The 13127-nt window shown below is 35.3% G+C and overlaps 1 protein-coding gene across 8 annotated transcripts in view; it reads right to left on the bottom strand.

The window, feature by feature from the left end:
* The window catches only part of PLEKHA5 (pleckstrin homology domain containing A5), a 166396-nt gene that overhangs the window by 17897 nt on the left and 135372 nt on the right, over window positions 1-13127 (bottom strand). For 4 of the 8 annotated variants that reach the window (XM_027654879.1, XM_027654902.1, XM_027654886.1 and 1 more), the window contains exons 13-20: window positions 11008-11088; window positions 5225-5287; window positions 4035-4115; window positions 3751-3900; window positions 2239-2340; window positions 1527-1638; window positions 1225-1271; window positions 252-440 (exon numbers count right to left, since the gene is read on the bottom strand). In XM_027654879.1, coding sequence (XP_027510680.1) covers window positions 252-440; window positions 1225-1271; window positions 1527-1638; window positions 2239-2340; window positions 3751-3900; window positions 4035-4115; window positions 5225-5287; window positions 11008-11088 — 825 coding nt within the window. The remainder of the gene's footprint in view (window positions 1-251; window positions 441-1224; window positions 1272-1526; window positions 1639-2238; window positions 2341-3750; window positions 3901-4034; window positions 4116-5224; window positions 5288-11007; window positions 11089-13127) is intronic. The other 4 variants (XM_027654913.1, XM_027654932.1, XM_027654922.1 and 1 more) reach the window with 3 other exon arrangements.

Genomic DNA, 13127 nt, shown 5'->3' with positions numbered 1-13127 from the left:
CTCAGGTGCAAAAATTTAAGTCTTAAGACATTTTATATATGCACAGAATATATGACAGGAAAATGTGAAAAGCAAACGATGGGGTCGTAAATAAAACTAAGTAAACAAAAGTAGAACCATAACACAAAAGTAGAACCATAACACAAAAATAAAACCATAACACAAAAGTAGCTGGATGAGTAAATAAAAACTGTGACAGCGCAGAGGAAGGAGGATGCTTCAAGAACAACGTGGCAGTTTAAGCCACTTACACAGTAAGATCCATTTCTCTGATATCCTTGAACTTGGTAAATCTTCTTTTCTTCTGTCAGATGTACTGGGCCCCTGCTATAACAGAGCAAGGAGCTGCTATCACTGGGCAGAGGGGGGATTATGGGAGGATGCTCTGTAAAGTCATAGGACCGAGGGAGTGGAGGACGAGGTGGGACTACTTCCTCTTCCTAAAGATTGTAGAATAGTCACCTTATTTAGATGTGCACACCTGTTACAATTATTTATAACTTAAAAAGAAAAATATATTACCATGGCTACACCAGCTATAAATTTTGGAATTAAAGGGACAATGTCACGTTTAAAAAAAAAAAAAAAATTCTAACACCTGCACTTTCTGTTGGACATGAACTCTCAAGAACTCTCTAAATCATCCTTTAAAAAATTAAATTAATGATATTTTTAAAAGATTTTTACATAAATTAGACTTCTAGAAGGTTCTGTAAGCCAGATATATTTTGCATACACTTTAGATAACCATGACAATGTCCCTTTAAAACGGTAACTTCCAGCCAGATTTTCAGAGGATTTGAACATTCTGGAGCTCCCACAGTTTCAGCTCTTCTTGTGGGTGCTCTGGCCACCTGAGAACCCGGCTCAATATTTGAATAGACATATAAAGCAATCTATTTTTTCCCATGAGAAATGTGGTGGGTAGAAAACAAATCCGTAAATCAGGGTTTATATTTCTACAGTAACAGCCTAAGGAGAGGAAAAGGTGAGAAATGGAAAAGAGAAACACACCAGTGAGAATATAAAGACAGAACAAATGAAAAGTGTTAGAATTACTAGTGGAGCTATCAGTTTTTAAAATTAGTTCATAAAGCAGTATTTTCACAGAAACATACTGAATACATAGTTCAGCCATCCTTAAAATATTTAAGATGTTTATTTTTGTCATAGCTATATTACAAATTCAGTGATGCTAAAATAGTAAATATGCTAAAACCATACCTCATTTTTATATTTAATGGATGAAAATGTCCTTGAAACCATGATGCCTGTTAGAGGGAAGGGGGAAAGGTGTAGAAAAACAAAGAGAAAAAATGTTTTCAATACACAGCTTTTAAAATATGAACTACAACCTGTTGCTATCAAATTACAAAAAGCATCAAATTAAAACAAATGATTTCTCTTCCTTTTTTTCTCAGTAACTGTACAACATTTTCAAACATACAAAAACAACGATGGAGCTTTAGTTTAAAAATGTATGTGATCCAGTTTCATTTCCTGTGAGATAAAAATAATCAGTTTACCTGCCTCTGAAGAGCTTCTTTGCTGTTTATGTTTAAGTAAACCCTCCATGACATCTTGAATTCTCCACAGTTCCTTCTGAATCTGAGCACGCTGTATCCCTGCTGACTCGGTCTGTGAGTAAACAGCATATATGGGCAATACATTAGAATACCTTGCAAATGGAAAAAAAAAAAGGGAAAACCTTTTTCTTTCTTTGGACTACACTGCATATCCTTTCACAACGAAGGAAAATAAAATATAGTAATGACACACTCTCCTTTCCCATGAAAGTGCAACATGCAAATGTTGCCCAGAATAAAAAGTATGATTAACTAATTTCAAAATGCACTGGTTAATTTGACAGCAATCTGCTAGTTAAAATTTCACTTAAAGAACTGAATAGTATTGACTGTCTCCAAAGAAAATCCAAGCAAACTCTGCACAGGAGACCTATGTACAACAATAGAAAAGGAACCATCAGTTGCAACCCCAAAACAGGTGGAGATGAACATCACTGAAAGAGGAAGCTTCAGGAAGCACAGAAAAACCAGTGCTATAGGTTCAAAAAGATAGGAAAAGCTGAAGACTTCTTCAGAACTTACAAGGTATAAAAATAAATTACAGTTTGTAAGTAAATGCACCACATGTCCACCTTTTTTAATTGATATAGTTTTTAAACAAACTCGTAGAAAATCCAAGTGAATTAAGTGTACTTTAAGATCTATGCCACACCTGAATTTCTCCAAGCCGATCAAGTTGCTCCTGCATATGGTTCCTTGTTACAGTTACATCATACTCCAATTTATCATATTCTCTCCAAGCTCTTTCCAGTTCCTAAGTATGTACAAAAGTAAAGAATTACAGATGCACATTTAAGTTACAAAAAAATAAACTAACAAAAAAATCCAAATAAACCCCAAACAAACAACTTTTTTTTTTCTTTTTCCAGTGGCATGAGACTTCAGGAAGTAATGCATAAATAGCAGCAATAAATAAAGGTGTAATTTAGAGAATGTGATGTTTAAACAGCTTTTTGATTTTCTAATGATACTAAATGGAACTCAAACAAACAGCATTTTGTCCTTTCACAAACAAAAAGGATAAGCAAGGGGAAATTCTTCAGAACACGGTCTTTCTAGTCAGCAGGCATGTGGGTCTTAAGCTGTCTCTCCACTGAGGCAGAAAACTCACAAAAATGGATGCAAATTTGTGTCTTTTATCACACAGAATACACATGTGTGAGTGCACAGCATGTGTGTGCATATGCAATGCATTATGCAGGACAAATGTAAGTCATCCAACCCTGCCTGTAAAGCTGCCTGTGAGTGCCCCAGGCCTACTAATACACCGCTGTTTTACGTGAGTGAAACTACAATCACCAGAAGGAAAAGGTGGAATAAAAAAAAATAAAAAAAAAAATTATTCTTTGAGGTCAGCTTTACCATCTCACTTTTGCAGCCTACATCCAGCAATTTACTCAATTTAGCATAAATTAAAAAGTTAATGAGGGAAAGTGTATCTTGAGGATTTCCTTTCCCCTGGTTCCCTTCTCCTTGTCCAACCAATTCCTTTTAAAAGACAGTTTAACATTCAGATTAAAACCAATATTTCAGCCTCTACATAGTATCAGTTTCACCACAGCTCACCACTGGAATCTGACACTGATATATCTTATTGGATATTTCTCTACTTTTCTCAGTAGAGAAAAATGACTCTTTGCCCTGTCATTTCAGTGTAGAAACCATCACAAAGTGGAAAAGGACAGCAGACAGCATTCTCCTTCCTTTCTTTTTTTTTCTTTAAAGTTTTTGAAAGTGCATAGCTTGAAAAATCTTTTAAATACAACGGTCCACTATTAAGAGAGACCATGACAGTATAATCTTTTCTTCTTTTCATCCAGCAGCTGCTTTTGCTTAAAATAAGTCACCTATCTGCTTGAATAAAGTCTGTTTGCCACTACACGAAATAATTTATTTGCATTATTTACTTCATCAAATTTTCATATTATAAAGATAATTACCACACCAATAAAAAAAATTACCATCCAAAAAAAAAAAAAAGCAAGGAAAAAAAAAAAGACTACTCAATGAATGCAGGGAAAAGATCACTTTCCATCTGCCTTTGGCAAAAACACAGACGAGTAAAAGACAACTGATTTTTGCTGGAATGCGATAAAAACTAAGCACAGACAACCCAATTAAGGACATGAACGTAATCATTTCACACTTGGAAGGTGTTACTTACTGCAGTAGCTCGTGATACTTCTCGACAAGTGCTAAGGAGTCCGTTCTGCAAGTCATCTCTCTGTAAGACTACATTTTGTATGGCTGCGGGATTATCTGCATTCATTTCTATCTCCTGACTTGCTGATAGCAAAGCTTGCTCAAGCGTGTACTATTGTAATAAAAAGAATTATTTTTAATGTTCTGCATCATTGGGCTGATTTTCGTTTTATTTCAGTTATCAACGTTCTGATAATAAGCATGTAAAATAACATCCACTTTAGGTAATAAATACAATTGTCCTACTTTCTCCTTGTGTAGCTGTTGAAGCTTCTCCTCCAGTGCTTGCACAACTTTATCCTGTTCACATAAACGGCTAAGCTTAGCCTAGTGTAGAACACAAAATTATCACAATTAGAATTTTGTTATTTACGTCTTCAGTAATCAAAATGTAACTTGACTGAATCATTACATGAATCCATATAAGTGTTATTAAAACAAAATATGAATTCTAAAATCATGAAGGCATCAGTCTCACATTTTCAAATTACTTAAGAAACCCTCTCAAGTAACTATGAAATAAGTGTTATTATAACTTAAGAAACAGCACAGCTCAAAACATGCAATTTATGATTCTACAGCTAAATCTTTACAACTTAATAACAGGTATTAAATACCACTTTAATTTACATATTGTTTAGTATTATAAAGACTATTGTATATGTTCACAGTCTGTCCCATGGTTTTTCAGGTGATAGTTTCCCAAAGTTTCCATACTAGTACTACCCATATCCTTCTCTGATTTAGCTCCCATCGAGGCTTGGCTATGACTAAAACTGTTCCACTCCAGCTCCACTTTGAGCAAGTAACTGTTCAGTGCACTCTAACCAATTTAAAAGTTTATTTTTCTATCTGAACAACCTTTTAGGTTCAGTTTGTGCTACTTTGCCTTTTCTTTTTTACTCTTAAAATAACATCTCTTAGATCATTATGTCTACTCTTAGTTGCACTGTGCAAGAATGACTAGATGTGCATCTATATACGCATATAGAGTATGACTACGTGTGTATTTTTCACCACCAATTTTATACCAGTCTCCTTTTCTTTAGTAACTAACAACCCAATACTCTGAATGGTAACTACCTGTGCCAAATTTCAGTTTTGGTGTTTCCATCACAATTCCAGAGAAATTACCTCTCTTGTGCTTATAACTGAACTACTACTACAGTTTTTCACTGCTAATTAATTCCTTTCTACAAGATATTCACCTTTGAATAGCTGTAATACTTGAAATTTCAGCCTACAATGTAATATTTCCTGCAGTTAGAAGCTTATTACAAAAAGAGTCTCATGTCCCTCAAATTAACAAGGCGAATTCTGTTGACAATCACCTATATGAAATGAGTTTCAAACACAGAAGCCAAGGGGGAAATTGTTATCAAAATAAAGAGACAAATACCAGCAATTCCAAGGAAGAAGAAACACAAATGACTTACATCAATATCCAGCTCTTCAGTTCTATATTTGTATAGTGTACCCCTACATTCTTCTTGTGTTAACTATAAGGAAGAATAATATTGCCATAAAACAACTTAATTGGACTATGAAAATGAAACAACTGTTCAGCTTAAGAGTTTTAACACAGAAATCAGCTTTTGCTTAAAAGTCAAACATACCACATTGAACAATATATTTTTAGCCAATATATATTAATGAAGGTAAGTAAATGGAATGTCAAGCAGACTATCAGTAGAAAGTTGCATTAACTTAACAGGCTACATTTCTAATGCAAACTGGAGTTTTAAAGTGTACAGCTACCTCAAAGAAACATGGATAATGTGGGAAGATGAAACTGCCAGAGTAAACCTAGGCACAGTTATACATCATCATTTAAATTTTGTTATGTGAATTCTAAATACAGGGGCTCATTCTACTTGGAATTAATCATTCTAGGCCTACTAAGGTCAGGTGTTTCCACAAGGAGCATATTCTGATGTGACTATGAAACTAGAACAGAATGACCCAAGTTTACAACATATATGTAAAATATCTTGTTATAGTTATGCAAACTAAGTGCCAATGAATACCTTCTGACTACTGTTTCATAAGGATTCTCTCCCATCCAACAAGAGTATTACCAGAAATGCCATAAATAGAAGGTCTTCTATTTTATCTTTGGACTTAGGCAAACTTGCCTTCTCCTGCCAGTTAGGATGCAAGGTATCCTCAAATTACTTTCATACAGCTCCTCACATGAAGTTTGGAACTCTTTCAAGTCTGTTACTGACAAGTAACGAGATTTTAAAACATTCTACAAGAAAAAAAGGTAGCTCCCCATTTTAGAATGGACTGTCACACACAGTAACTACTTAATGTCCTATACAGCAAGCATGGACATAACACTATCAACCTTCATATCAATTTAATTAAAAACACTGAGTCCCAGCATAGATGCTTTCCTTCCATGTGTCTGTCATAATTAGGTCATAATGAGTTAACAGTACAAGAAAGACTATAATAACACAAGTCCATGTTAGGGGACACTTATAAATAAAAGGACTAGGGAAGGGTTAATGAGACAAGCATTCCAAACATAAAATAAATCTTCAACACACTAAAGTGTTTCATTTCAAGATATTATGTCCACATACCTCATGCAAATGCACCTGGCGACAATTTAAAAGTATGTATAGTGTATTAAAACCACACAATAACTTTCTTTGAAATGGACATTTTATGAAAATGAATGTTGGACTATGAAAAAAGCCACAGCACTTTTGCACCTCATGAATGTCACACAAATTAAGATATCTATTCAAACTCCTACTATGGTAGAGTTTTGTTGTTTTACTGTCGATTTAAATCACAATGAGAGAAAAATGAGGAATGGAAATATTCAAATAAAACTCATAAACATGGCCAAATGTCTTTAACTTACAGAGAAAACCTAGTTATATTTCACAACAGAAAGATTTTCACAAAAGAAAGATTATCCCCTATTAGATAAATACAGCTTCCCAAGTCACTGCTCAGCATTTTATGTGGTCAGGTTGGAAAAATGTAATACTGTTTTTTCGAGTCAGTATTTTTATACTTTCTTTAAAAAGAGAGACATTTATTTTTTTTGGCATTTCAACCTTAATTATAACTGAGTTTAAAACAGTTTGCCAATTCAGCATCCTTATCCCTGTGTACCTCCTGAAAGGGATGTATCTTAAGTAGTCAGAAAACAAAAGCACATTTCCAAAGAACACTGTACACGTGCTAATTCTTCTTATTAAAATCCTATGACACTTTTAAAATTGCTGCCAACTTCTTGCTTTTGTCAGCAGTACCAGTTCCCCACAACAGGCACTGCTGGAGAGCCACTTCATTTCAACATTTGTACTGCAACATTTTACATGGACCTAGGGTAAAAAACTCCCAAAATAATATGAATAACTTAATCCATCTCTGACAGAACAGCAGCTTCACTTTTCACAGCGCATCAATAAATCCACTCAAGGTAAAAAGTGCAGAATGCTATCACATCCTACTGGAATTACAGGAGGAACCACAGCAGACAAAACGCAATTACACATCTCAAGCGAGGTTAACAACCTCATAACCCTGGAAAACGCATTATAAGAGCTCCAATGACCAAGTTATCAAAATGTACTTTCTGTCACGTTCCACAAACGCCTCTTCTTCGCCAAATCTCTCCTACAAATCCCGTACCGGGACAGTAATTTCAGAGCAAGAGTGCCACCTACTGAACCAGCGACGTGACTTGCTGCTGACTTGGCTTTCTCTCGACATTTGCCTGCTTAAACCACACCAAAGTCCATTCCTCTCAACACAGGGAAACTCACTGCACAGCTCCCAAACATTAGGGAGCAGCACCCTGACACCTACAAATAGAATTTACCATTTTTAGGAGGTAAACTGCTCATGCAGAGTTTGGCCAAATGTGGACCTTGCATATGAAAAAGTGACGTGACCTTAATTGAACCTTCATCTTAACGTTAGAAACAATTTGTTTTAAACTGTACAGTCCCACTGTACAGTCCCCATCTCCATCAAACACCAACACCAGATGAATCACAGGAGTGGATAAATCATGTGCTTCAGACATGAGGGGTTAAACCTATTTAAGTTGTCAATATTAAAAACATTTCAGTGACAGTGTTATTTCATTACCTTATGAGCTATTTTCAGATTCCACTAATTGTTTTGATTCAATAAATATATGGCAGGAAATTTCACACCCCAAAACCACACTAAACAGCTCTACAAGATACTGCACTTAGGAAATTAAAACAGACAATCTGGGGCATTTTTTAAATTAAAGTGAAGACTTCCAAGAGGAGCTTTTTTTTTTTTCTTATTAAAATACTTCTTGCTACCAGAAGTAGCAAGGGCAAATAGAAGCAAGGCAAATGAGCATTTAGCCCCCAGTAAGCAAGGTTCTCCTCTAATTTTGAATAATGTTGTCATATAACATTTTCAAATTGGAAAAAGAAGATTTTTAGCTCAAACACGATCGTCTGTTCATAACAAAACCTGAAAAATATTTTTGCCTACAAATCTCAAAATCTAACAAGGGTAATAGTTTAAATGTATGTAGCTGTGATAACAATAATAATATTCCATAAACAACACCTCCCCATCCTTATAGGAGCAAAAAAATCACAGGTTACTTTTCTCTGGTTTTAATGTATTAGGAACAATTATCCATGGAAAGACCTGGATGTTAGCTTGTTGCACTCAACATTTTAATTTTTCTCCCTTTAGGGAACTCACACATATAAGAATAATTGAGGAAAATTTTACTTTTTTAAATTAGCCCATGCTACTTTAGAAAACAAGATTAACACTCCTCACCTATTATTAGAAATAAAACCAAACAAGGTAGAAATGGGTCCAGTCTGTAAAAAGTGTCTTTTTTTTCTTGTCTGTACATATGGAATCATCTTCCTGGCTTGTACTTGTGAATTTGCAGTACAGTCTGTAGAGCAGACTGATGTAAGTCAAAGTGATTTTAATAACTGTGAAGATCTAACAAATCACAAACAAAAATGCCTTATAAATAACACATCTGAAATAGTAGATATTTTTACTATTTTACTAAAGAACCATTAATCATTACAAACAAACAGGAAGCAAGACATTTTAAGTTTTTAGTTAAGTACAAGCTTTTCTTGCTTTCCTTTGCTTAATTCTAAATAAGCTCAGTCATAAAACTGAACAAACTGAAGCAAATAAAGATCCTTTTTTTTATCAGCAGGAATGGTTACAGTCATCAGAAACTAGTTTATCATCTTGACAACAGAACAGGTTTCAGTCACTTGCACAGAGGCTTCTCCCAATTGTTTAACAACTTGTTAAAACTGCAGCAGGAAAGATGAATGCTAAACCAATTTATTTTATTTTAATAAAAAAATCTGTATGTCTGTTTAGACTTTAAATAAGTTGTCAGAATTTTAAACAGGTTAGTTTTGCATTACAGAAGTTCAGAAGACTATTTAGGCAGTGAAATTTTGAGTGTGTTTTTTATCCTCTCCTGGAAGTAAGTTAATGCAGTATCTCATATAGGAAACTTCATCTATGAAAGCAAAAGATCTTGCCACTCCACAGTTTAGGCAACATGTGGGTTCTTTCCACACAAGGCTGCAAACACTCTGATCTGAAGAGACCACATCTCTAGTGACAACAGGTTATTCAGTCTTCACGACCTGTTAGTCAGTGTTTCTTTGACAAGAACATCAAAAAAGGTGTTTATTCAGTGTCAAAGACAAAGCAGCTGCTGTGCTGATAAGGTGAAGGCAGTGCTGTGCAGCACAGTTTCCTCAGGGCAGCACTTGGAAATTTACTGGTATCCCTAAATACCTGAGCACATTAGCCCAGGCACAGCTACACCTCAAACATGTCTATATTAATATTAGAACCCTGAGCCAGTTTACCCTGACACATCTAAACCAGCTCTGTTCATTATACGTATGTCGACTTGTCTTACATACTCTATCAGAGAAAACTGATCCACTTAAAAAAAACTGCAACCCCTAGGCTTCTTTAGAATAATACAACAGAAACTCCAAAATTTAATCTAGGGCTTGAGGGCACCTTACTTCTCCCATTCCTCTCCAAGCAGTTCCTTCAGCTTCCATGTTAAAGATCCCGTTTTGCACACAGAAGCACAACTTGGACGACAATGAAATCAGTCACTCACAACCCAGCTTCCTCTGGAAAGCTGAGCTTTTTTTTTTTTGCAACTTTTCTGGATCAGAAACAAATTTATAATGTGGAGTTGATTTTTTAAAAAAATGAAACATGCGGTTAAGCTGCGGAAATTTTTAGAAACGTGGCAAAACCTCAATCACTAATAAGTGACTGTTTTAGGTGGCAGAACATGTCCTTTTCTTCAAGTTACACAATCTTTATATGCATTTTTGGCTCACAAGAGCATAAATGTAAATGCAATGCAATTGGTCAGATATCCCTTGTAAGAAAAACAGTTGTATTTGAGGCAAGAAACTTCTTAAACATCCCCTGATGAGACAGGAACTATTCAGTTAAGCCCCAGCATCCCTAAGACACTGCAGTGCCAACAGATATGGATTGGCCATGCTCATAAGTTAATGCAGGTCTCAACTCACAGACAATATTTCCATTCACATTTCTGGTTCTTCTTCCATCTTACCATTTACAACCATCACTAGTTACTCAGTAAGTGTGCACAGTTAAGTCTGCTGTGACTTTATGAACAGACACTGCCTTTTGGATTTACAGTCCCCAGATCAAAGTAATTTTGATCCTTCCTTTCTTCAGTGGCTAAAGGCTTGGTAGGTGCAAACAAAAACTTGTAAATCCACCTCCTAGAACAAAAACAAAATTGCCAGAGATGACCAGGTAAACACCACTCACATGCTTTTGTAGTGGTCAAAAAGAAAGAAGCACCTTTGAACACTAATTGCAGAGAATCATGCTAAGACAAATGTTGGAAGCTTATTGGAAGGTTTATGAATTTACTGGACACCTGCATAAAGCATCAACTAATTAAATCGTCTAGACAGAAAAAAGTTGTTCAAAAGTGTACATTTAATACTAAACAACAAAAACGCAGCAGAAGCCATGCTAACAATATTGCAGCATTGTATAAAGCATGGATGACTCGTGGTTTTCCAAAGCAAAGAAGAGAAACACCAATGTCATGAATAAATCTGAGGAACAACCAAAACTGTCACTAAGGAAAATTTTCGCAGATGATAAAGCAAATTTCATTCACTATCCAAGACCTTACTTGCTGGTACAGTTGCGGTCTTAGCGCCGAGTTCTCAATCATAGTGTGAACCATGGTGATTAAAGGTTCATTCTCTTTCATCTATTTCAAATCAGGAGGAGCATACAGCAAACATCAGTTTACAGCATGGCTAGATTTGAAAGACGACACTGTAAAATATAGCCTCTACTTTAATTTTTTTCTAATAATGCAGCAGATTACATTTTAACCCATGCTTTTTATATATTCCATCATTCAGTAATATCAACATCTGGAAAGTTTAATAATATCAAACAAATACATCAAAACCACAGAAATGATCAGAATCAATGCAATATTTATTCACCAAGGCTGTCCCTTTTTAAAAATAAAAATGCTGAAGATAAGTTTGGCTTCGCACGATATTGAAATGAAAAGTATTATCAGATTTTGCAATAGGAACACTCAAACCTTTATCAAAAACCTTTTAAATTATAGATTTAATAACTCAATGTACATTAAAAAGATATAAGCATCCCCAGCCTGTGAATATTGAAGTGAGGTTCAGGCTCATGTTCATGTATCAAAAAATGCCTTTATATAGTGCACTGATTTATATCCTTAGGGACTTTGAACCACTGCTTGTTGCATTTATCCACCCCCATATACAGGTGTGAAACCATTTCAGAACTGGTCAGACAGTTTCTATAGTGATTAGTATTTTTGATATGGGTACAAATGTCAAAACCAGATGCTTTATTGCACATTGCATACATTTAGGATTTCAGAAAAGTGTGCAACGGAAAATAGTATGGGTTTAGAAAGGAGGTTTTCCTAACAGTAAGGGAGAAATTATGAGAACAGGTGGTTTTCTTCTCCAAAAGAAACTCAAAAGTCACTTAATGCATAATCCTATTTTTGTTGGAAACTTTAGGACCTGCTGGAAACTCTAGGAATACCTGTTTCGAGTATGGTTGGTTACACAGGAAGTGTGTGAAGGAATATTTATGATCCTTCACTCTGTATGTGTATATATACACACTCCCCATGAAATTAGAAAGCAAGGTTTTGTTTCACAGACTGAAATGCCACAGAATGAGTTTTTAATGCCTTTTGGAACTTCTTGCTCCTATTTATTTAGAGAAAAAACCTAACTTGTACGCTTGGAGAAGTAGGGGTTTTTCCTCCTCACAGGAAACATACTTTCTTGTCATAGATAGAGGACCTTTTTGTTGTTGTTGTTGTTTTTTATACACAGTAAAGTCTGATCAGTTGATGAGTTAATCAGCCAATGTAGAATACCTTAAGAAGGCAAGCTTATGATGCTCTGTTTGTTCAAGGCAGGAAAAACACTAAACAAGCAACCCCTACCATTTGCTCCATCATCAACAGCACACATAAACAGAAAACTAGAACTGACCTAAGAAGTTGTTCTCCCCTTACATTAAAATTTTGTCCAGAGATTGGGTGCAACAGGTGATCTCAAAAGAGATCTCAACAGTAAGATTAACAATAGGGTCCAAAGTCGAGCAATCAAACTACAGCCAACTTAAATAACTGTAAAAGAAAAATTACTCTGAGGCTCAGATATTTTATTAGGAGATACGAGTTTGGATGCATTTTTATTAGGAGGATTTCAACAGCTTCATACTCTTTAGCTAATAGTTTTTTACAATATTTCAAATTTTTCCTTTCTGATCAATAACAGCCAAGGCCAGAATTAATTTCTGTTGAACTGTTCAAAGATTGTTGACATCCAGATTAGAAAATAAGCAAAGTGGATTTGCTCAAAGGACATTTTGAAGTAATGTTTTGTCCTCCACACAGATCCAGCTATGATTTATAGCACTTCTTCCAATACCTTTACTACCATTTGTGCTTAACTATTCTTATCTAACACTATTTGCAAAGGCCACTTATATGTAGAAATGCTGCAGTTCCCTAAGCCCCTGTGGAACAAAAACAAAAACCAGGTAATGGGTGAAGTAGTGCCAACCAAAGAGCCTTTGTAGCAGTCAAATACAGCAAGTGTTTTTCCCCTTTAGGAAATAATGTTTCCAAAAAATACTGACAATCAACTAGGGAGAAATTCAGACCTTGAGGGAGCATCTCAAATCTTCCAATAAACAAAAGGTAGTGCACACAGAGGCAGGGTGTGCTCA

The sequence above is a fragment of the Corapipo altera genome, unplaced genomic scaffold (assembly GCF_003945725.1).
Source record: "Corapipo altera isolate COAL_440 unplaced genomic scaffold, ASM394572v1 1, whole genome shotgun sequence".
Lineage (NCBI taxonomy): Eukaryota > Metazoa > Chordata > Aves > Passeriformes > Pipridae > Corapipo > Corapipo altera.
This window is presented reverse-complemented; position numbering and strand designations above follow the sequence as displayed.